At 31.1% G+C, this 22,913-nt stretch overlaps 2 protein-coding genes across 2 annotated transcripts in view; one reads left to right on the plus strand and one right to left on the minus strand.

Annotated features, from left to right (window-relative positions):
- LOC130442972 (uncharacterized) overlaps nucleotides 1–11,007 on the plus strand; it is a 37,937-nt gene extending 26,930 nt beyond the window's left edge. The window contains exons 9-14 of the mRNA XM_056777394.1: nucleotides 4,888–4,965; nucleotides 7,379–7,471; nucleotides 7,529–7,667; nucleotides 7,724–7,857; nucleotides 10,071–10,220; nucleotides 10,785–11,007. Coding sequence (XP_056633372.1) covers nucleotides 4,888–4,965; nucleotides 7,379–7,471; nucleotides 7,529–7,667; nucleotides 7,724–7,857; nucleotides 10,071–10,220; nucleotides 10,785–10,933 — 743 coding nt within the window. The 3' untranslated portion in view covers nucleotides 10,934–11,007. The remainder of the gene's footprint in view (nucleotides 1–4,887; nucleotides 4,966–7,378; nucleotides 7,472–7,528; nucleotides 7,668–7,723; nucleotides 7,858–10,070; nucleotides 10,221–10,784) is intronic.
- On the minus strand, nucleotides 11,006–15,438 carry LOC130442374 (protein Wnt-9a). The gene is made up of 4 exons (XM_056776429.1): nucleotides 14,925–15,438; nucleotides 14,016–14,275; nucleotides 13,168–13,266; nucleotides 11,006–11,424 (listed from the first exon to the last, which is right to left on the minus strand). Exons 1-4 carry the CDS (start codon nucleotides 15,005–15,007, stop codon nucleotides 11,063–11,065), a joined length of 804 nt encoding a protein of 267 aa, XP_056632407.1. The 5' UTR covers nucleotides 15,008–15,438; the 3' UTR covers nucleotides 11,006–11,062.
- Nucleotides 15,439–22,913: the final 7,475 nt, after the last annotated feature.

A 22,913-nucleotide genomic window follows, 5' to 3' on the forward strand; every position in this document is an offset into this window, starting at 1 on the left:
GGATCTGAAGATAATAACTTGGTTATCGAAGCGCGACAGACAAATATTACAATGCATATAGATATTGATAGTTATTGAAAACTGCATTATCAATTAATGATTTTATAATTCAATGATTGTGTTTGTCGATTTTAGAGGCAGCACTGAATTTATTTATAAATAGCAATTCACAAGAATTACTCAAAGAAATGAAACCACATCTAAAGAAGAAGCTCTTAATTCTTATGCGAAATTTCGCTGATAAGATATTTTCTCAGGTACCTTATGATGCGTTTTTGGTGTAATTTATTCTAATTTAGTGATATGTTATTATTTATATTGTATATTTCTGTAATAAATAATTGATTCGAGTAGACATTAGTTTTATTTCATTATTAAAAGTTGTGGTTTATATAGTTAGTTTTTCAACATATAACATTCTAGTATATTATGACTCTTGCAGTGTAGTGGAAAGGTGTTATGTCTACAAAAAAAGTCAGATCAAGACAAAATCGAGAATAGAAACTCGTAGGCGTTGCGTCTGCTTCCAAAATTTAAAGAACACTCGCGTGTTATATACTTACTGAAGGAAAAAATGAAGTAAAAGTAAATAAAACACCTTCAGTGAAATCCCAATGTTAAATAGCTGAGTTGTAGTATAATAGATACAAATGTTATAATAGAATTTCTATATGGGAATTCTACGTAGATCATTGAAGCTCTTCAAAAATTAGTTTGAATCATAGATTGAATGATTTAAAGTTTTTATGGGATACATCTCTCGAATTTTAATTGAAATTAATTATTTTCGCCAAAACCAGCCTTTGCTAGAAAGAACTTCAAACAGACAAACACAGAATCTCACAGAAACTGATATGAAATGTGTAAAATGAAATTTCAGCTTCTGCTTTCTTTGCCGTCAATTATAAAATCAAAAAAATATAGAAATCAATGGCAAGAAGTGAAACTATGGATCGGACATACTCCTAAATAGAATCCTGCGTTCTTCTGAAGTGCTTTCTATTGTTGTGCTAATTATAATTTCATGAGATGACGACAAAATAAATTAATTTTTTCGAAAGCTTTTAAAAAATTTCAATCCGTATCATTAATCTTTTCATTTTGATAAATATAGTGCGGGATGACAAATTACAACTAATTACTTGTTCGAAAGGAAATTCGTAATTTTGAAGTTAATTGGAGAATTTTAGCCTTCAATTTTTTCAACAAACACGCGTTATTTTGTGATTAATTCATATGACTAATTGTTAAATCAGGAAAGATAATACCTCTGTGTTTTCACATATTATTAATTACGAGGTATGATTTAAAAATACGGTGAATGAATTTTTATTACTGATTCTGGATCTGTTGAAGGTTGTCGATCTGCTACTATAGTCATCAAGTCAGATGATGTGCGCAGTATATTTCATAAAACATCGATCTTAAATAACGCCTTAACATTAGGTTTAGTCCCTCTTCGCAAATTCACGAAGGAGGCTTTGTAATGTTGAAATCTATCTGGTGATGATGTAGGAGCTTTGAGAAAACCACAGAGGGAAAAGGATGAAGGTCCAAAGGCACAACTTTTAAAAAGTAGTGAATTAAACTCTTTTAATAGAGTAGATAAGGAAAACAAAGTTTTCTATAAACAATTTTGCTATGATCAAAGTCAATAATAAAAAAAACATACATTTTTTGAGAATATTAAAGATGTAAACACGCACGGCTAGCACAAATCTTATAAGTACATAACAATAATTTCTTGCCAACATCCGGCATTCGACTAGAAAATTTCCTTCTTTTATAGTACTTAAATTGACTGAAACAGCCAGTAAATTCATTGTCTATGTAAAAAAATGGCACTAAAGAAATATACCACACATACAACAAGATTTACACTACACTACAGAAATAAACATAACCAGAATAGTCATCTGTTGCAACCAGAACAACAGGAAATGGACAGCTACAGCCAATAATAGTTTGAGAAACCTCATTTATTTAGCTTACATCCATAACACCCTCATTCCTCTTTTTCTGCATAGGTATATTTAAAATGCCCCTAAGCTCTCTAATCTCGTCTTTTTTCCTGGAAACAGTTACGCTGATGTTTTCTGCCAAATGTTTACCATCCAAAATAACTTTAACCACAATTTGAGTAAAAATGGACCCTCATCCTCTTTCGTCGGTGGTTTCAAATATTATGAGTGATTAGAAAGTGGAAAATCAAAATCAAAAATAAATAAAAATATGCAAGAAGTTTTTGGTCACTTAAAATATTCAATATTATCAATTTCAAATAATTATCAAGAAGAATGGTTAGAATGGTTTCTCGTCTCTTAATCTAGGTATCGATCGTTTCCGAGATCTAAATCTACTTACTTCAGGCACGGAATTACAGTAATGAATAGAATAAAAATAGAAGAAAATGCGTTTACCACCGAAAATACTATAGACACTACTAGCTTTAAGCCAACTGAGAGGATTGGATGTGGATGTGGATGATGGCAAAGACTAATACAATTAGTTTGTTGAAACCGATTTTGCAAAAAAAATGTCTTTTTGTGTATTATACAACAATTGGGGAAATGGAATTCACCCAAAGTAGTATTTCTTATAAAACATGGCCAAAAGAAAGTTTAAAGTAATATTAACAGTACATTATGATTAAATTTCACATATTTAGTCCAAAATATAACAAATAATGTTAACTATGAAAAGAAAACCAGAAGCTGGAAGATAATGATATCACAAACATGAAAAGTTAAGCGGAAAAACGTTTCTTTCTGATACCGATAATCGCGAGCTGATCACAAAAATGTTGGTGTCATTGTTCACGGCATCTCTGTCGCGTTTTTTCAGCTTTAAAATGTACGCTGTCGTTAAAGAGCTATTTACAAAGTACGTATTATAGTTTTTGTTTGCAAAAAACCTCTCAAACTCTACTCAAGATTTCTTCAATTTATGTGTGGTTTTGCCTCATCTGCGATATAGTACCTTGCGCTTTTTACTTATTTTCAATTCCAATGCTGGTTCATTTATGATAAGTTCTTCAATTTGTTTGGTTAGACTGTAGAAAATTTGGAATGAAGGCGAGAAGGAACAGGCAATTTGCTTACACTAGAGAATGAAGACGGAGTGTGGCGAATTACAATTTTAGTCACTATTTTAGATGGAGATAATATATTTTGTTTTTAGTATTCAGTTGTTTAATTCCAAAAAGTTTCTTGCAAAATAAAAGTAGTACGCGCAAATTGGGCGGTTTTGATTTTCTAGATTCTGGGAGGTTTTGGAATACTGAATAAGTCTAGCAGCTCTTAACAAAATTACAGGCACGGATGTTCGAAATTTTGGGACTCAAAACTTCAAAAAATTTTGAATCGCGAATAACTCGAAAGCTACGAGGAATTCGAAAAAAAGTGTTGAAGTAAAAAATGTACACCATGAAATTCTCTACAGATTGGTTTTCTCAGGAATTTTTTCCTAACCTCAAAATTTTCACCGTAATATACAAGCTTGCATGGACTCGGAAAATTGAACTACATTCAATTCAATAACTAGATATTCGAGGAACAATCGAATTTTTTCAAGAATTCCTATGCACTTACTCACAACTGAATGATTCTAACTAAAACTGTACAAGGCCACATAACATCATTTCACTTCTACTAACTATTTTCCATATTGTTACATAATCTTTACCTCATTCAGATTATTTCCTTCACAGTCTCGGCACTGGTTTCAATCAAAAATCCTACTTATTTATGTAAAAAACACTGTTCAGATAGTATAGTAATGCAGGACGAACTCGGCATATGACTTGTAAACACGTTGACTGCGCACGCGCGTGGTTGTCGGTGATGATCATGAATTTTCAATTGTAAGAATAAGGATACATCATCCTGAGAATGCTTTTCTCAGGATTTAAAGCTGATATTCTAAACTTCAAAATGAATAACATTTTTGTGAAAAAGAAACTATTAAGATGTCTGTGAATATTGAAATAATAATCAACCGTGAACGAAGGTAGTGTTCATGATCGCGTTTTTTAAATGTTAGTTCATTTGAAATCAAGAAATAGTTTATGTGTGTTATATACATGAAAATATTGATAATAACACGAAAGACAAATCACTCGTGGTATTTGGTTGTTTATAAGGTGACTGATGAAATATATCCATTGAAACTTTAAGTGCTTATGTGGCCAAGATAACTCTTCATCTCCCAAGATTTTCGAAAATTATGCGAGCTTACCTGAATACAAAATAGAGGATCTCATCCATCATGATGGATTTTAATTTTTTGAAAACGAAGAGCAGCAATTGGCTTGAATTCGTACTGGCAGGAATTCGTGAGGGGATGCTCCGGCTTTCGGCGTTGATGGAGATCTACTCAGAAAAAGTGGCTATAACGAAAAAATAACCTCAGACTTTTTTTGTAGAAAATTTTGTGCTCTACATTTTTTGCTCAAGCAGTTTTTTTCGAATTCCTCTTGGTTTTCGACTTATTGGCGTATCAAAATTTTTTTCGAATTAAATTTAAAATGAATGATGTAATTAAATAAAGAGTTTCTCATTTTTATCTTTGTGTAGTTCCTTTAAATTGAAAAAAAAAATGGAAATATAACTTTTCACGTGGGGTTTACGTACATTATAACATATAATTGTAATGCGGTATGCTCGCTCAACTCGTTTTCCTAATAAAATCTCTTACTGTGACTATAATAATTGTTCATAAACTGTATCAAGCGCTAAACAATAATTTCGTAAAATATATACTACGATATCGGAGAACAAACAGCAATTTTCCTCAAAAATGATACATCATTTGGTAATTATGGTTTGTATAGGAACTAATTATATTTGATTTTGCTATTTAAACAAAGTAGCTGTTTTTATTTTGTTTAAATCTCTTCGAAAATGTTTCTGGTAGTTTTCTTAATTGGTGCAGTTCATATTTTAAGGGTATCATCTGGTGAACTCCGTAAGTATTTTCATTTACTTCGCAAATTAAACCAATTCTCATTATAATTAGAAATGTTTACTTAAGCCATGAAGATGCTGTGCAGTATTTTATATAGGGACCATCTCTCATGATGTCAATCGAAGATAGTCAATATATATTATGGATTTTGATATGGTGCCTTTTATGAGTCCAAGGGACATCAAAGACATCAAATGCTCCATATTAACTAATTCAAAAACTTGTACGAGATTATGTATTTGGAAGCATTCCAAGAGCTGAGTAGATAAAGAGATAATTATTGTGAAATAGATGCGATCCAATAATTTCAAAAACATTTTTAATGTTGAGGTATTTATTTTTTTACCAACGATGGCTAATACAGGCGCGGATAACAAATTTGTTTCTACCGTTTTCTTCGAAACATGCAATTTGTATGACTGTAAGGTGGAGATCGATGTCTGTATGAATTTAATTTATAGTGCAGACAAATTAATTTTAAGTTCTTTTCATTTTTATTGTTGTATGACATGTAGTAATTTAATCTTTATAATTTGAGGAGATAGGTTTTTATATACAAGTTTTCCAATTTGAGTAATGTTAATCATTATTTTAACTATTGATAACAAGATAATAGCTAAAGTTTGTAGGATTGGAATTTGTCAATCACTTACAGGTACACTAACCTATCTTTTATTTCGAGGAAATATTTCCGTATCTGCCTGGTTAGAAATCACAATATAAATACGCTAATTTGATGTTTTCGGAGTCACAGAATCCATTTATCGAAGTACTAGATGTCGGATATCAGTACTTTTATTACTTTTAACAATAATTGGATTGGTCGACTTCCAGTTCGGCGTTTTAAAATGGGTTTATGAATTAAACGTAACAGTAGTTCCTCTTGATCATAAAAACATATCACATTCACCAGATAAATATCTTTTTTCCAAGTTAACCTGTTGATATAACCTCACCTAAGCTAAAGTAAACCTAGCGTAACCTAACTAAAAGCCGTTCCTCGGTCTGCTGAACAACATTAAGAAACGAATGTGAATAAAAGTTGAAGAAATAAAAACGTGATCTACAATTTTTACCGTACATCTTTTCTCTCTGCAACTAATCCTTCATCTCCTAAAATAGTCCCCCAAAAAATCAAATCTTTCGTTTAATTCATAAATCCAGTTCAAAACACCGAAGTCAACAAACCCAATTATTGGTAAAACCGTAAATACTAGGTTCCGATATTTAGACCGATATTCCGATATTAATAGATTCATTATGCTTCTAATGTTCTTGATTTTAGGTCTCTTCTTTTTTAATATTAGTTTTTTTAATAATTTTTGAAAGACAGATAAACATCATAAACAATTAGAAGCATAAACATATCAAAAGGTCTAAGAAATAATAAATGTAAATAGATTCTTCGACTTCTAAAATGATAAACTAACGTGTTTTTATTATGATTCCAGGCTGGACAGTATGTTTTTTACGATTTTCTACGTATGCTTCAATTATTTTGGGCATAATTAACGCGCATGTATATTCAAGTTCATTGAAAGTCAAACATTTCTATTAAGACAGGGAAAACAATACGCCACCAAAAGACCAACCAGATGGACGAACAAAACGCTGTAATTTAAACTTGAGAAAAGCTAATTCCATAACGAAATTTTTATTTAAATACGAGATTTCCTAATATCCTAATATGGTTTTCGGAATTGGTTCCTGCGTAGCAAATTAATATGAGGGAGAATAAATACTTTGTATCCTGTTGTGTTACAGTTATATATCAATCGGCATGTTACGTTTTACTAAAATACTTTTCACATTTCCACAATTAATTATTGTGGCTTGGAAGTCACTTCTTTCGTATAATTATTTCCAAAACTAAGCAAAATTAATTTGTCGATTCTGTATTTCAATCTGAGTCGATCTACGAGGTGAAATTTCAGATCAAGTGCTATACTACCAACTGCTAATGTGCTAATTGTTAAAGATCACACATCAGAATAGCATCATCCTAGCTATTTATAAATAAGTTATTATATCTGTAACCTATATTAATATGAAGAAAGGTGTTTTTACTATATAACTTTGTAATAAAATCATTGATAATCGGATAATATGAACTGTCTGGTTCATAATAAGTTAGGGCTTTTTACAATTCTGCGTCACTCCCGAATTGGAAGCCTTCTGAATAAGTAAGTATCTGTCGCGTTCGAATATTTTTTTATTTCTATTTTCTTCACGTTGAAGCATCTAAGCTGTCAATATCTGAGGCAAATCTGTAGATGCTCTCCCTATGTTTTAAGCAGGATACAGAATCGTCATTCTTCCTACCAACTAAGCTTTTAAGCCAAATAGTTCCCGCTGGCATATCAGTAAATACTCTCTTGAGATCCCCATTATAACTTTAAATTTTTTTATGCAGCTTCTTTCATTCATGTTTGTCAAAGAGACGATCCCAATTTGATACCATGTTTGATAGCATCAGTAGAAGATTTGAGGCCATATCTAGTAGAAGGTAATACATGAATTGATAACAAATATATCACTTGTTTCGTATCATATTTTGTAATAGGTGTACCAGAATACAATATTCCGAAATTGGAGCCATTGGTGATGACGGATTTTTTTTCGGAAGAAGCTGCTGGTATGAAAATTACTGTTTCTAATGTTAGTGCATGGGGTTGTTCGGACTATTTCGTGAGAGGATTAGAGTAAGTGACGTAATTATTCCCCTTTTATGTTTAACAAATTTCAATTTCAATTACAGGGTCAATTTGGAGAACCATAATTTTGTGATAAACATCGATCTACCTAAATTAAGAATAGAGGCACATTATAACGTAGATGGAAAACTGCTTGTCATGCCTATTAAAGGGGATGGCAACTTGGAAGCCAATATAAGTAAATATAGATATCTTAACTTTAAAATTAACATTTTTTCTAAAATATACGAGGTGGGATGAAAAAATACGATGAATGAATATTTTTATAACAGCAATTTCAAATATCTCAATCTTATCCTTATGTGTTGAAGCAAGTAGTGACAAGTTTAAACGCATTACGGTTTGTTAGACAACCATATTTGCTTTACAAGGATGTATTGATATCTAGTTAGCTTAGACCAGTTCCATTGCGTTACCATAGCAACGAACAATATCTTATTAGAAGTGTCAGTGTAAAGTTTGACGTCAAAAAAGTAAAACAGAGTTACGCAAGAAAAAAGATGTCCACCAAAATTGTGAAAATCGAAAAATTGGAGTATCGTGCCTTCGTCAAGTACCTGAATTTAAAAGGGTTAAGAGGTAAGCAGATTTACGAAGATATGCTTAATACCCTTGGTGATCAATGTCCTTCATAAGCGACCGTGAAAAATTGGACTGCAAACTTCAAAGGAAGTAAATTTTCCATTGAAGAGTATGACCGTTCGGAAAGGCCAGTTTCTATGTTGGTCCCCGAAAATATCGATGCAGTTTATGACATCAGACCGTCGAATTGAACTAAGGCGGATATCTGAAGCAATGAATATTTCATCATATAGTTCACGTCAATTTGGGTATGACAAAAATTGCTGCAAAATGGATCCTCAAATGTTTGCATGTTGACCAAAAGCATACAAGCATCGCGTTCGGTCTGTGCTCGGTTTGAAAACGATGTAGACTTCTTAAACCTAATTGTTACTATGGATCAGACTTGGGTACATTTCTATGATCCAGAAACAAAGTAACATTAGATGGAATGGCGACACTCTGGTTCTTCAATACCTAAGAAATTTCGTGTCCAAAAATCTGCTGGAAAAGTTCTTGCTTCAGTTTTTTGAGATTGCCATGGAGTAATCATGATTGATTTTTTGGATAAGAGGGGAACAATAACTGGAGATTACTATCCGACATTACTGACCACTCTACGGGAAAAAATTAAAGAGAAAAGACGCGGAAAGCTATCCAAAGGTGTTTGTGTTTGCAGGACAACGCCCCTGCACAAAAATCTCATGTTACCATGTAAAAAATTCAAAATTTACAGTTGGAATTACTACAACATCCCCCTTATTCACCAGATTTGGCTCCGTCCGAATATCATCTCTTTCCTCAACTGAAAAAAAGTTTAAAAGGTCGTAAATTTTCTTCCAATTAGGATGTAATAATAGCTGTGGAGGTCTGGTTTGCAGAGCAAGAAGAAAAATTTTTTTGAAAGATCTAGAGACGTTGCAGGTTTATTGTAAGATGTATCCAATTAAGAGGAGAATATGTTGAGTAATAAAATATTTTGATATTGAAATTTTGTTTGGGTCTATAGTAGGCTAAGAATTTTTCAATATATCCTCGTATTGCAGTGTATGTCATGAAACATCGAACAACAAAATTCTTTGCAAATTGGGAAAAAAAGTGGTGAAGCAGCCCACAAACCATTAAAAACTTTCTCTAGATCATTGAAAAATGATTAGAAAGTAGAAATGAGTTAGTTAAGGATGAGGAGTGGTCGACCTCAGAACTTTCAAATAAGATGGACTAGAGTCAAATTTGTTGAGAGATGTTTAGCGAAAAACGAAAATAAAATTTTCTTGCAATTTGGATGGAATTTCCTTACAGATCTATATTTTATTTCCTGAAATAAAAATCCAAAGTTCTAATCTCGCTCTGCATTGTTAAAAACTTTCGGTTAGTTTGTGGTTTTCATAGCCTTCTTTCTCGTTATGACATGTTTGTCTTACCATATTTTGGACTGGATTTTCCGAAGAAATAAGCTCTATTCTTCACTTAAGAAGGTCTCAACAAAACTGCGAAAGCAGTTGGTAAAGAAGCCTTGGGATTTGAAGGATATTAATTCAAATTTTAGGTTACATTTTTACTTTATTATCAAGATTTTGCAGCCATATTTTTAATTGGTAATGTGTAGTTATAATCACTCTATTATGAGCTTCGAGATTCTTTCTTCATAAACATTAGTTATATATCCCCAGGTAGGGAACAAACGTATCTCCTCCTCCTTTTCAAGCTCGTACATTACTGTTCACTAACATTTTTCTAAGATCGAGAAGTTTGTTCTCCTTCAATTGATTATTGATAGATGGAAATATTACTGTAACTTGTGTTTTAAATAAAATATTCTATATTTAGCTGATACAACAGCTAGGGCTGAACTTACTGGAGAATTGTATGAAAAAAATGGAGAATCTTATCTCAGATACCACACTTTCGACTTAAAAGTTCATGTTGGGGGAGGAACTTCACGTCTTGCAAATTTATTTAACGGAGATAAAGTATTATGTAAGTATAATTATTCCTAGCAGGAATATATCTCACACGCCGACAAAAATATTATATAAAACGTTAGGAAAAAATATTTCAAATACAATTGCAATATGTTCGGGAGAATTTGTCACTAAAACATGTTTTGAAAGGTTTTGTCAATAATTCAGTTTGCAATGAAATTTAATTGACACGCGAAGCACATATAGGCGCCTTAATATACTAATTCAAACTGAAATTATTGAATATTCCAATATATTTTCAACAGATACTCATTATATTTAATAACTACATCGCTTTTTAAGAATTGTGCTCAAAATTCTGACTCAATACGCTGAAAATGATAGAATACCCAAAAGTATATAAAAATTATTGTCAATTAATAACCAAAAAATGACCTAAGATGCCTTTCCCGAACCAATTTGTTTTTTGAGATTCTTATACTGCAGTGTCTCAAGAAATAATCTGTTTTTCAAGACTGGTCACATTTATTTAGAATAATTATCAGTTTCTGTATTTGTACGTCGAAATATATGAACGTTGAAACTATTTTTTTTAAATAAATAACTATTAATGTTTCAGTGGGAATGATAAACGATGTTGTTAATAAAAATTTCGATATGTTCATAAAGGAGCTCATGCCAATAATACAGAAATCTTTGGCGGCGGTTTTCAAAGAGACTGCAAATGCTATAGTTGAAAACTTCACCTATGAACAATTATTTCCATAATATTTGTGATAGGTATAACAATATTTCGAATCCAGTTTTCATACTTGTAAGAAATTTAAAATAAATATATGCTTCAAATAAAATTTTGTTTAATTTAAAAACTTACAGTTGGTACAAAAATCACAAAAGTTATTGGCAAATATAAATCAGTTGTTCTTTCTCACATTGCTGACAAGTTAATTGGTAAGAACTATCGTTGCGCCATCTACATTTACAATTTTCTTTCACTTTATTAGTTAAGGTAGAAAATCCTCTACCGCAACATAACGTATCGCAGTTACCTGCATCCTCGCATCGTCTTCCTACTGTCGAGGGGCAAAAGTTCGGACTATTTTCTTGATACAACAAATTTTTCCTGTTTCCTTTCTTGTGTAGTTGATAGTTATTACTTGATTCTACCTTGATGGCATTATGGTAGTGGTTTCTTAGTTCTTTCACAATATTTTCGAAAGGACGAATTTTTTTGAAACAAGTTTTGTAAGTACAGGAACCTAAAAAAATAATAATCGAAAAATATGAATTTGATTACTTTTCAGGAGAATGACAAAAAATAAGGTAATAAAATATTTTATTTCATAACACTTTAGATAACTTTGGAAAGTGTAACTAGTAATATCCATAGAAAGTGGAGAAATAGTTAAAAGTTTATTAATAAATCTTCCTAACAATATACTATCATTTGACGAAATTCCATAAGCATTCTTAATAAAACCTTAATTTTAAATAATTCCATTTCAAAATTTGGATCTTTTTATCGATGCATTTTTTATTATTTTGGAATGAAATTTCAAAGTGGATGTTTTTCTTAAATAAGTATTAGATCTTATATTATATCTATTCTAAACTTAAATTGTAAAATACTTTATATATTTTTGGATGAACAAAACAAAGTATTTACAAACTTAATAAATCAATATTTGGACCCATATTTGGACAAAGAAATAAAATAAAATATGAGGCAAAAATAAATGTATTGAAAAGCTAAGTAAGTTAAGCTGAATTACGAAAACATTAGAAAGGTATTGAAGATAGAAAACATTAAGAAGAAACAGCCGAATTATATATGGAGACATTCTAAGAATGGAATGTTATGGATAGAGAAAGAGAATGTCGCAGGTATTATATAAAATTTAGGCAAATAAAGAAACTGAGGGAGACGTGGAGAAGTTTTAAAGAAAATTAATGAAATCGGCATATTCAGAGGTCAGGCAACGCTCTCAAAAGATCGGCAGGTATCCATACGGGAGGTCTCATACTTCGTAAGTTATCTGGAACTTCTCGACGATTGGCATCGGCAACTGGACAACACTCGCGAACATCCGTCATGTCATGAAAGATTGAGCTTTGCCACATTACGTGTTATGTGTGCGGTATTACCTTAATGTTCATTGTGGATAATGGATAGACAGACAAGGATTCGTAGCCCGTACGGTTATGTGACTTGACACCCTGCGATTTATTCCTGTAGGGTCTTTTCAAGGACTGCGTTTTTGCAAGAGGATCACGCACCTTTTTGTTTATTGTATTGAGAATTTTACGGATAAACTCTGGTATAGATATAGATCCCATTAGTTGAATATTATTCTTGGAAAAACTCCTCAAATGGATGTCAAATTGCAATCCTAGTTCTGTAATGAACACAGAACTATAAGATATCGATTGAAAATAAAATATATAATAATAATATAGAATAATTAATTATCCGAAGGAACTTATAGATCACCAAGAACATTTTTTTAACACGTTAGACAATTAGAACATGTAAATGTGCATAGTTGGTTATTTGCTTAATCAATCCAGTTGACAAGTTGGCCTACATAATCGAAAGTATCAATATGAAGAACTTTTACAAGTTCTATAAATTGTTATATTCTCCATTTATCTTTTGATGCAGGATATCTCAGAAAAAGAAAAAAATTTCTTTAATTTGAATATAATTGTTCACTGCTTGCAAAAAATAAAAATCATAGCAATGCGTAAGAACTTTCAGACATTGCGTTATCCCAACTCTCTAATGTAGTACATAAACCAATATGGTTTTTCCTAGCAAACAGTAATAAGAACCAATTTTTTTTTCGACTACTTTCATGATACTAATCATATGTTCTCATTTTCATTCACCATATTCGATTTCTTCATTATTTTTTGCAAGTCGTGGTGATGGATCTGATTCTGTATGGCGAACGGAAAGTCAAGTTTATAAATCGACTTTAAAAAGTAATTTCTACACTTACCGGATAATCCATGACATTTGCAAACTATCTCTTCATTTTTCATGACAACTCTTATCCCAATTTCACTATTATGTCTGAGAAGACTTTGATTCATGTCACCTAATAAAAAATACCTATATGAGTAACAGTATAAAAAATTCAGAGATTAGTGAGAGTTATTTGAAGTCGTAAAGAAGACATGACGGAAACGTTTATCAGTTGAAACAATACACCGGGAAAACTAGTTTTGTATCAATTTGAGTATTCTGCAGTCTCGTAGTTGAAAATACTGTCAACCAATATCATAGAAAAAAACCAAAGCATTATGAAAAGATGAATAATTTCCAAACAACAGTTAGAAAAACTTATGAATTCGCCAACATCAGATATTTTTGTTACAAATGTCTTTACTGTTGTTCGGAATCGCATCAAATTCAAAATTCTGATAAATTAGAACAAAGAGGCAATTGACATATTGCATATTTTGATTAAGTCAATCTAACATTTGAAGAATAATAAGTTTTTTCACCATTTTCCTAATCAAACTGCGTTGATATTATTAAACACCTATTTAAATCTGACTACGAATAGAAATTGGATGAATTATAAAGCTGCTTCCCCTTCCAGAGAATGAATGTTAGTTGTTTCAATCAGTTTCGATTACATATCTGACACCAAAAGCAAAGTAGCTCTCTTTATACTTAGGTCTGATCTATTTGTTCCAATACTGTATTAAACTATTAAAGGTAATGCAGACTTATTTTTTATACTGTTGACAAGATGTATTAATTAGGAAAATGACCAGTCTCTAGCCTTTTACACTAAATAAGGTATAGGAATTCTAGAAAAGAGATGCAATTAAAATTTACCTTTCTTTCTTAGTTGAAAAAATCTGTAGGTTAAATTCCTCGCGAATTTTGTATTATCTCCGCAACCACCCCATTGCCAATTAGAAGAATTATCAGACTTTCCATGACTAGCACACTTGCAGTTTTCTAATTTACCAGCTGCACAAGCTTTTGCCACCAAGTACATGTAAGCTGACGTCGACAATGAATACATCAAAGCCGTTTCTCTATAAATTTTCCTGAAAAATTTTCTCTGGCGAAGACAAGCCCATTGTTCATATCTAAGAAAGAGAAAAAAATAGTATTAGCTTTCACCCAAATTAGGCTTCAACATGGATTGCAAATTTGGCCGAAGAAGTTGTAAAACATGTAAAGGACTAATATCAAATCGATCTTGCATCACTATGCACGATTGTACATTGGCTGCCCTTAATAATATGAGAAAATCGAAAAGCATTTCAATTGTTTTGATAGTTCTAACATGGTTGTTGATTTTTTTACAAATCAGAAGAATATATTATTGTCAAGGAATCAAGATCGGTTGATAATTCCTACAAAAAGAATTAGAATGTAATGTTTCTATTCTCTATTGAAATGCAAAATATTATAAATGAATTGATTGCAATCGAATTTTGGAAAACTGAATTCTGGCTTTTGAAAAAGAAACTTGCAAATCCTCATTGTTTGACGTTAGTCTTAATACATGTTTTCGCACTTTCCTGGAAAGAATAGGAGAAATAGCATTACATGTAACTGTATGGATTAAGGTGGAAGATGACAAAGTATGAAATGTAGAATTCACAAAAAATATAAATGAACTATATCTTACGATCTTTTACAGCATAAAGGAAGGAAGAGAAATCTCAGAAGAAAGATGAGAGAGGTTAAAAGAAAGAGGCTATTCGATATATCATTATAAACTTAACTTACTGAAACTGGTGTATACATGATTCTACGGTCAATTTTATATAATCTTGCAGCAATTCAGCTAAACCTTTCTTATTCAAACACATCAATTTCTGGTGCCTGAATCCTCTAAGCCACCTACACAATCCTCTTCTATTTGTTGTTTTGTTGTAATCGGCAATATTTCTCAAGTATATTGCAGATATAAAAGAATTTCCCCTATCATTTTTTGATCTATTCCTGGAAACAATTTATAAAAGTATTTTATAAAGCTGAAACAAAAAAGAACAGAGGCAAAATGTTTTGATAGGGTCTGTAGTTTGATACTGTCGATATATCGAGAGCTAAAACCCGCTTTTTTAAGAGATAGAAGAGACAAAAAATAGTATATTTAGTGGCGAAAATTATACACAAAGAATTAGCAACAAAACACATCTCACAACCTAATTAAGACAGTTAACATATTGGAAAATTTGAAAAGGTAGAAACTATAGTTTAAATGATTTTTCTTTGTGGATTTTTGACAAAATACCGAAAGCTAAATATTAGTCGATTTTGCCAAACTGATACAAAAAGTCGAAATTTCTCAATTAGTTAGAATCCTCTAGCATTATTAAAATATATTGAAAAACCGTAAAACTAAAATATAATAATAATACTAAAAATAACAGGGAAAGAAGATATATGAAATATTGATTGTGAAGAACAGGAATTGTTTTTGATAAATGGAAAAATGCTGACTACCCATGGCTGAATAGAGTTACATATTATACGTATAATACTAATAATAATAATAATAATAATAATAATAATAATAATAATAATAATAATAATAATACTTAATTTTCAGTTAGTATGTAGCACAAACATGACGAATAATTTGTTCACATTAAAGTGCCAACTTGTTTATGCGGTTCGGAGTAAAATCAAATAAGAATGTTTTAATCTCTGTAATGATTGATAAACGTTTTAAAATAGTTTATTGGAGTTGATCATACAAGTTGTAGCATACAAAGGTAAATGCACAGATACGAGTAAATGCCACATTTAACGATATCAGGATAAATGCCAATAAAATAATCTTTTATAACTACCATAAATAGTAATTGAAATTGTAAGATTTTGTTTTCATTGAATCAAGGTGACCTGAAAATTTTAGAAAAAATAAAATATATTCATTAATATAGATTAATAAAATGATGAACTAAATAAAATGGAATACACTCATAATCGCAACTAATTAACCAATGATATATAGTGTCGGAAACTTTCGCTTAAAGAAAGAGTCTCATTCAGTTACTCGTTATTAGATAGATTATTTTTTAAAGATTACTGTTCGTATCTGTGGTATTCTTAGATTAAACATAATAGAACCGCTCCTTTTGTTATTTTTCAGAACCCCACCTAAGCTTGATAAAATATAATTTACCTGTTGTTAGGGGTGCCACTATCACTATCTATCAAACAATAAACTAAAAATATCACTATGAGACATGTCAGGTGTTTTCCCGACAAAAGTTTCATCATTGGTAGGTGCTACATGTCGAACTTCACATAACTGAAGTAACAATAAACCTTAAATATTTAAATGTCATTATTACTCAAAACAAATAAGTAATATATTTCATATAGGTGTGGATACCAAAGCTTTCAAAGCTGGCTGTTATTACACGGAGAAAAAGCTGGCATTTAAGATCTTTATAATCTGGTATAAAAGTCAATTTTATAATAAAAAATACAGAGTGTTTAATCAAACTTAATTACAAAGTTATTACGTATTGTCGATATGAGGTAGCATTGTAATCATTTTATTCTTTAGCGACTTTTCATAAATAGACAGAAAATGTTTGATCTTCTTACAAAATTTTGCATCTGTATTTGGATTCAAACGTACTTCTCAATTTTTGTTTGTTTTGTTTATTTTTATGTTGCAAATTTTTTGGTAATCTTTCCATCTTATCTAAAGTACCCACTAGATGCTTTGACTGTTCAAGATGTTATTCCATATTAGAATTTGTGAATGTTTGTTTTTAATAATGACGTCCTCATGCAACTGCAGTTGACTATAACAAATAATTGATATTGGTAGTACATAACATCCATATACGATGGTTGAGTGGAAAGTTTCCGGTCAAACAAAGAAACAAGACATTTTTTCCATAATAATTTCCAACATAGCATCCTTTTATGTTCATACACTTCCAGCAATGCTCTAACCTTTTCAACGCTTCCAAATAATATTTGCATTTTTCTCTTCAAGTTGTGAATCCAGATTTCATCCATAGGTATACATCTACTCAAAAAATCTTAACCATTTTGCTGAACCGTGTCCATAAGAATTGAGAAAAGCTTTTGATTCAAAGTGAGCAAACGCGGCACACCACATGCAGATAGCTTACGCATGCATAATTCAACGGATAAATTTTTTTGTTTAGCTAATAGCTTCTTCCATCTATCTAACCAATCAGTCAGTCGTCCAATACTGTTACCAACTCGTCCACTTCATGGACTGTTTTTTTATATATGTTTTTATCATGGTGGCGATTGGTTTCTATTTTTTCATATGATTTCTAGAAGGGCCTTCTATTTATTTGTTTGTTTATTATATTTCAAGAAATTCCTTTCTGATATCTATTCGAGCTTGTTGACAACGAAAGTCAGCTTAATAATTAAAAGTCGGTGAAAAGAAAAGTAGTTATAAAGTAGCGATTATTTAATTATATAAGCAGTGATCAATAGTCAATTATTTGAGTCAATTATAAGTTAGTTGAGTCTAGTGTGCGTAAGTAAATAAAGTGAGTAAAAAAGAGTGTATAAATTTACCCTACAGTTAAAAAATGGTTCAGCAAATTAGGAAATAAGAAAAACATTACAGTAACATGTGGTTAATAGGTTCACGTTTGAATTCAGCTATCCAAAATTTTACGGTCGTAAATTGTAGTGCAGAGGCTTAGAAACAAATATTCAATGACAACTTGATACTTAATTTTAGTGAGAATCTATCAAGGCATGCACAAATTTATTAACTTACATTGATAATTACTGACATATTCAACTTGATATCTGAAACTTTTCATACAACCCTCGTATATCGTAATTAATTATAACACAATGTCAGAATATTCACATTTTATTCTCAATTTAAATGAATTGTAATATATGGTATATAATCAGTACATAGAGATTCAAAAGCTTTGTATATTACACTGAATCTTATGGATACTTTTTATTACTTTTCGGTCCTAAATCTAGTCCTAGATTTTTTTTATTCTTAAATCTCAATCTCAAAATATGTAAATTTTGTATCCGAGACTAGAAAATCTTCAATATTAATAAAAATAAGTGTTACCAGTATCTACATAATTATGATTTTAGTAGGATACTAAATTCAGTATCTTTAAATTCTTTAAACCATGGGAATCCTAGATAAATGTAAAAGTAGATGCTATTCTATTCAGGGTAATGAAGGAGCAGACTAACAGCCAAAAAATGGCGCAGGTATTGATATGCGATGATAATAAACGTAAGACTCTTGGTGTTTTGAAATTTACTACGAAAAAACGTAATAATGGGTGATATTGATTTGATTCGAAAGTAAAATTACGTGGAACCCAGAGCAAAACCCTAAATAAGTAAGCAAACCACACAATACTAATTCTAAGAATAGTTCACAATTCATTGATTAATAAACATTTACTTGCCCAGATGGTTATATATATTTCAATTGTGTCTCAGATATGGAAAAGCTCAGTAATGAGACATGAGACTTGTCTAAAACATAGATTTTGTTCACTCTACACTCATATTCGTTGAAAATAACTGTAAACGAATTCGAATGAGGTCTAAAAGTTTCTCATTTTTTGTGGTGGATTTGTCGATTTGTTTATTATAGCAGGGTGGTATTCTTCTTTGTGATGTAAGACAGATATTTTAATTGTCGACATGTTTCCTGTATCTCTTTGATGTGCTGGAATTGATAGAGATAGAGAAAGAAATGCTTTATTGTCAAAAAATTGTTACAGTTTGTACACAAAAGCTTGTAAAAGTTAAAAAACAAAATAAATAAAGATACAACAAATAAAATAACATTACAATATACAGAAGAAAACCATAATGAGTAGCATTGTTTCATATGAAATATCTGTGGTTGATAACAAGCCTTCTACAGGTTTAAAACCTCAAGATTAGGATTCTCTTTGCGAGCCATTCCACTCTAAGAAACCACAATGCTATTTGTGACGAATTTTCTCATTGGTCTCTTAAATGAAAGCCAGTATTCTTTCACGAACATTATATCACTTGTCGAAATTTTTGGATATCTGTTTATCCATTATATCGAATCCAATTGTATTTGTAACAACTTGTGAAAACAAACTTTTTCAACGAGAAAGTGATATTAGAAGAAGGTAGAATGTTGCCGGGTATTCATCTCAAAAACTTTTATTTTTCATAAATGTAGATATAGATTATCATCTGTACTTTTCCAAATAAAAATCTGATATAATTTATTTGATGTATTTGTTATATATGTGTATATGAACTAAACAGTTTTCTCAAATTCCCAGTGAATCATATTTGCAAAAAATCGAACGGCCTCGATGACCACCCAAGGTCTTCTTTAGTCATTAACTTATACATAGACGTATCTAGAGCATTTTTATAACCAATGCACAGGGCTAATATAAAAAATGTTCCGAAAAATAGAATCATCTTGATATTTACATTTTAATTCAGTCAATAAACAAAAAATACATAACAGAAATATAAACCTATACCTTCCTGGGATTTCAACAAAAATATGGTTCCTTATTAGGGCTAATCCACACTATTTTTATGTTAGGAATAAAGTTTCATTTCATCACTTATTGTTCGCAATCGTTAGGTACTTAATGCTAGAGAGCTTCCTAAAGAGGGAATATTGACAAACTCTGAAGATATCTAAAAAGATCGAAATCGGTTAGCGAATTATACTTCTCTCTCCAAATTGCAAACCATTAGAGATGTTGTCGTGACTTGAGCCTGAGAAGTATTTTGCTCCTTTTAGTAACGGTAGATCACGCTTTCCAATTATTAAAATTCGAAACATTATACGTAGTAATTATATACATTAATATATTAGACGCACCTCAAACAGAATTTGATTTGATATATAGTATGTACACTGAGGTATGTATGTTCGGGTAGAAATATATACAATATGAAATATTACGTAAGTTGAATGAGTTCTCTTCTGATTTTCGAGTGTTGTCAACTAATACTTGCTGTGAAATAAACAAGAAATGAGACTTTTCATTGTCAAAAACGTTGCTGTGAAAACCGGCGTTGTTCATCTCAGTACAATTTTAGTCTATTTAAAGGATTAAATAAGTGGAACCTACCTCTAAGAGAACCAAATTTGACACTATGTTTGTTTGTGAAAGTTACATAAGACTATGTGATACAGAATGACTCTGCTTCTAATAACGAACTGAAGGGAGGAGCACTTTTCAACCTGGTTCTCAAAATGGCGTTCTGGGGCTACGACACTTCGACAAAAATAACATTAGTGAATGGTGTAGTTAGGCTTTATTGATGACACGTCGGACACACTCAGTGAGCACCAATCTTAAAGCTCAAGCAGCAAAAATAAATAATGATAAATAAATAAAATCATGCACTTAAAAACCTCTAGCAATTAATAGTTCTCAATAAATAGGTCTTCCAAATTGTGTACGAATTGAATTGTGTGCTAGCGTTGGCGTTTACCAAACACTAATCCGCCCAGTATTGACTTGGTTAGGTATGGTTGTAAGCTCTGGACGTTTGAGAAAAGTGATAAAACCTTCTGATCACATTTAGACCCAAAATATAATCTTAAGCTGGCGAGAAGTTCTGACGAATAAAATATAGTAGCGGTGGTAGAAGCGCAAACCTTGAACGCCTCTCATCATTATCCCAAAACGGGCTTGGAGGCAGACGAGGGATTGTCCGATCCTGGTCGCTGTAATATTGGCACACAAAATGTTCGGTTTATGGTAGTGGCAACGATAAAATTCGAGACAGGAGATATTGGAATGTCATCGTTGAACAAGATTATTATTTCAAGAGTTTATTCCATTTGTATAGGGTAGAAACCTAGATAAAAACATGACCATTGTGTCCGAGTGCTGGTCTATTGTTTATTCAAACTGATTTCAATGTATGTGTAGATATGTATATTGTTTGGATACAATAGTACATTTGTTATTATGACTGATTCCTGTCTGCTTTCATAAACCAATTTTCTAAGAAACTTGATGATAATGTTTATATGCAGATGGTTATAGTATATTTGCATACTATATCTTTCGAAAGTAATTTCAAGATGAATAAAAGCTAGCAAATACTTCGAACATATGTCTAGAGCTCCTCAATTCACTAAACAAACTATAACTTTGCTTCATATTCATTAGAAGATATGAATCCGCACTTTCGAGTTGTGTGTCAACTTAGATTTATTGTTCAATAGATATAACATTTCTAAACAGGACTAGAATTCATTATATTTCAGTAAAATAATAGAGAATTGATCACTCTGAAGATCTTTACGAGTTTATTTTGAGAAAATTATTCCTATTAATAACGCTTTATTTCTTTTTCATCACATACTTTTTTTATTTCTCACATTAATTTTTTATAATATTATTTACCTTGCGTTCGTTACGTCTATGGCCTCATTCCTTAGACGTGGTTCCTATAATGACCATGACAGGTATACGGGTGTGATATTCCTCACTTAATATAGTTAATTATATAGTATGCCCTTTCATTTGGTTTTTCTCCTCCTCAATTATTTTTTCCTGAATCACTTATTTTTTCGATAATGCTTTTAGTCAGATATTGTATTAAATTATTATTTTAATACAGATACAGAGATTTATCGTTCTTCTTTTGTGGGATCATGGGAAATGGTGAAGTATACAAGTTGAAAGTCATTTTGGGAAACCGGCCACTTCTGATTGAAGGACCATACCTAAATATTTTGAAGCTAAATTGATTTTTTCACGGATGTCATAATTTCTTTTTCTCCGCTTTGTTAACATTATCATTAAGTAATTGCCGAAACTATTGCAATACTCTAACAGATTTCTAACACAATGGCAGTAGTAGTACATTATAACATAATCTAGGGACACCTAAGAGCATATTGACAGTTTGTACTCATGTTTATTGAATAATATTGATAATTCGATGGAGCAATATTATCGAATCATTAAAAATGACTTCAAAATTGAATCATAATGCGTTATTTTGGGGCAAGTAGATGGTGTGAGGCTACTACACCAATGACATTGTGCCATGTTGTGATTTTCTATTTTGAGTTCTTTTTTTCGCATACAACAGCAGTTAAAGTAGAAGTCGTCATCAGTATGGGCATTTCACTCTATCACAGAAGTACCCTGAATTTTCATCATGACATTCATTTGAAAAATTATTTGAAGCTAAAAGCATTTTTAAAACATAATTCTCATTAGTCCAAAACGTTTACCCCGAAGAAACTAAATAAATTTATTAATTTATCAAGAATGAAATTTCAAAATATTTCAATAACGTTTTGTGTAGGTTGCATTCATGGGTTCCATGAATATACATGGTGTATCGGGACTTGATCCAAAAAATTCGGGAGTGTGTAGATGACGTAAAAATAATGCTGTGACATGGGAAAAATTTCTCATACGATTCTTCGTTTCTGAGTTATAGACTTCTGAAGCTGTGAAGTCAGATATTATATATTTTCTAAACTATACATTCGAACATTATGAATTGTTAATGAATGATTACGTATGTTTATATAGAGTGTTTGACGGAATAAATAATTCTACATTACTATCTGAAGGCCAGGCGTTAACAATCCGTAATTCTTACAGAGACAACCTGTACTATATAGAGATAGCCAAAATGAAGTTTTCAATCGATTCTTCTACAAAAAGGTACTCGTTGTTCAACTCGATAAAATGTATGGATTAGGAGATATGTAGATTTTTAGATCGTTGT

This window comes from Diorhabda sublineata, chromosome 4, assembly GCF_026230105.1.
Source record: "Diorhabda sublineata isolate icDioSubl1.1 chromosome 4, icDioSubl1.1, whole genome shotgun sequence".
Taxonomy (NCBI): domain Eukaryota; kingdom Metazoa; phylum Arthropoda; class Insecta; order Coleoptera; family Chrysomelidae; genus Diorhabda; species Diorhabda sublineata.

Bases quoted from the DNA above. Each gene is read 5' to 3' on its own strand.
- LOC130442374 (XM_056776429.1), bottom strand. From the start codon at position 15,007: ATGTGTTTGAATAAGAAAGGTTTAGCTGAATTGCTGCAAGATTATATA. The intron at 13,267-14,015 runs GTAAATTTTAAT...ATTTTTTATTAG, and splicing joins TTTTCAACTAAGAAAGAAAG to GTGACATGAATCAAAGTCTT. The intron at 11,425-13,167 runs GTAAGTGTAGAA...TTATTTTTTTAG, and splicing joins CAAATGTCATGGATTATCCG to GTTCCTGTACTTACAAAACT.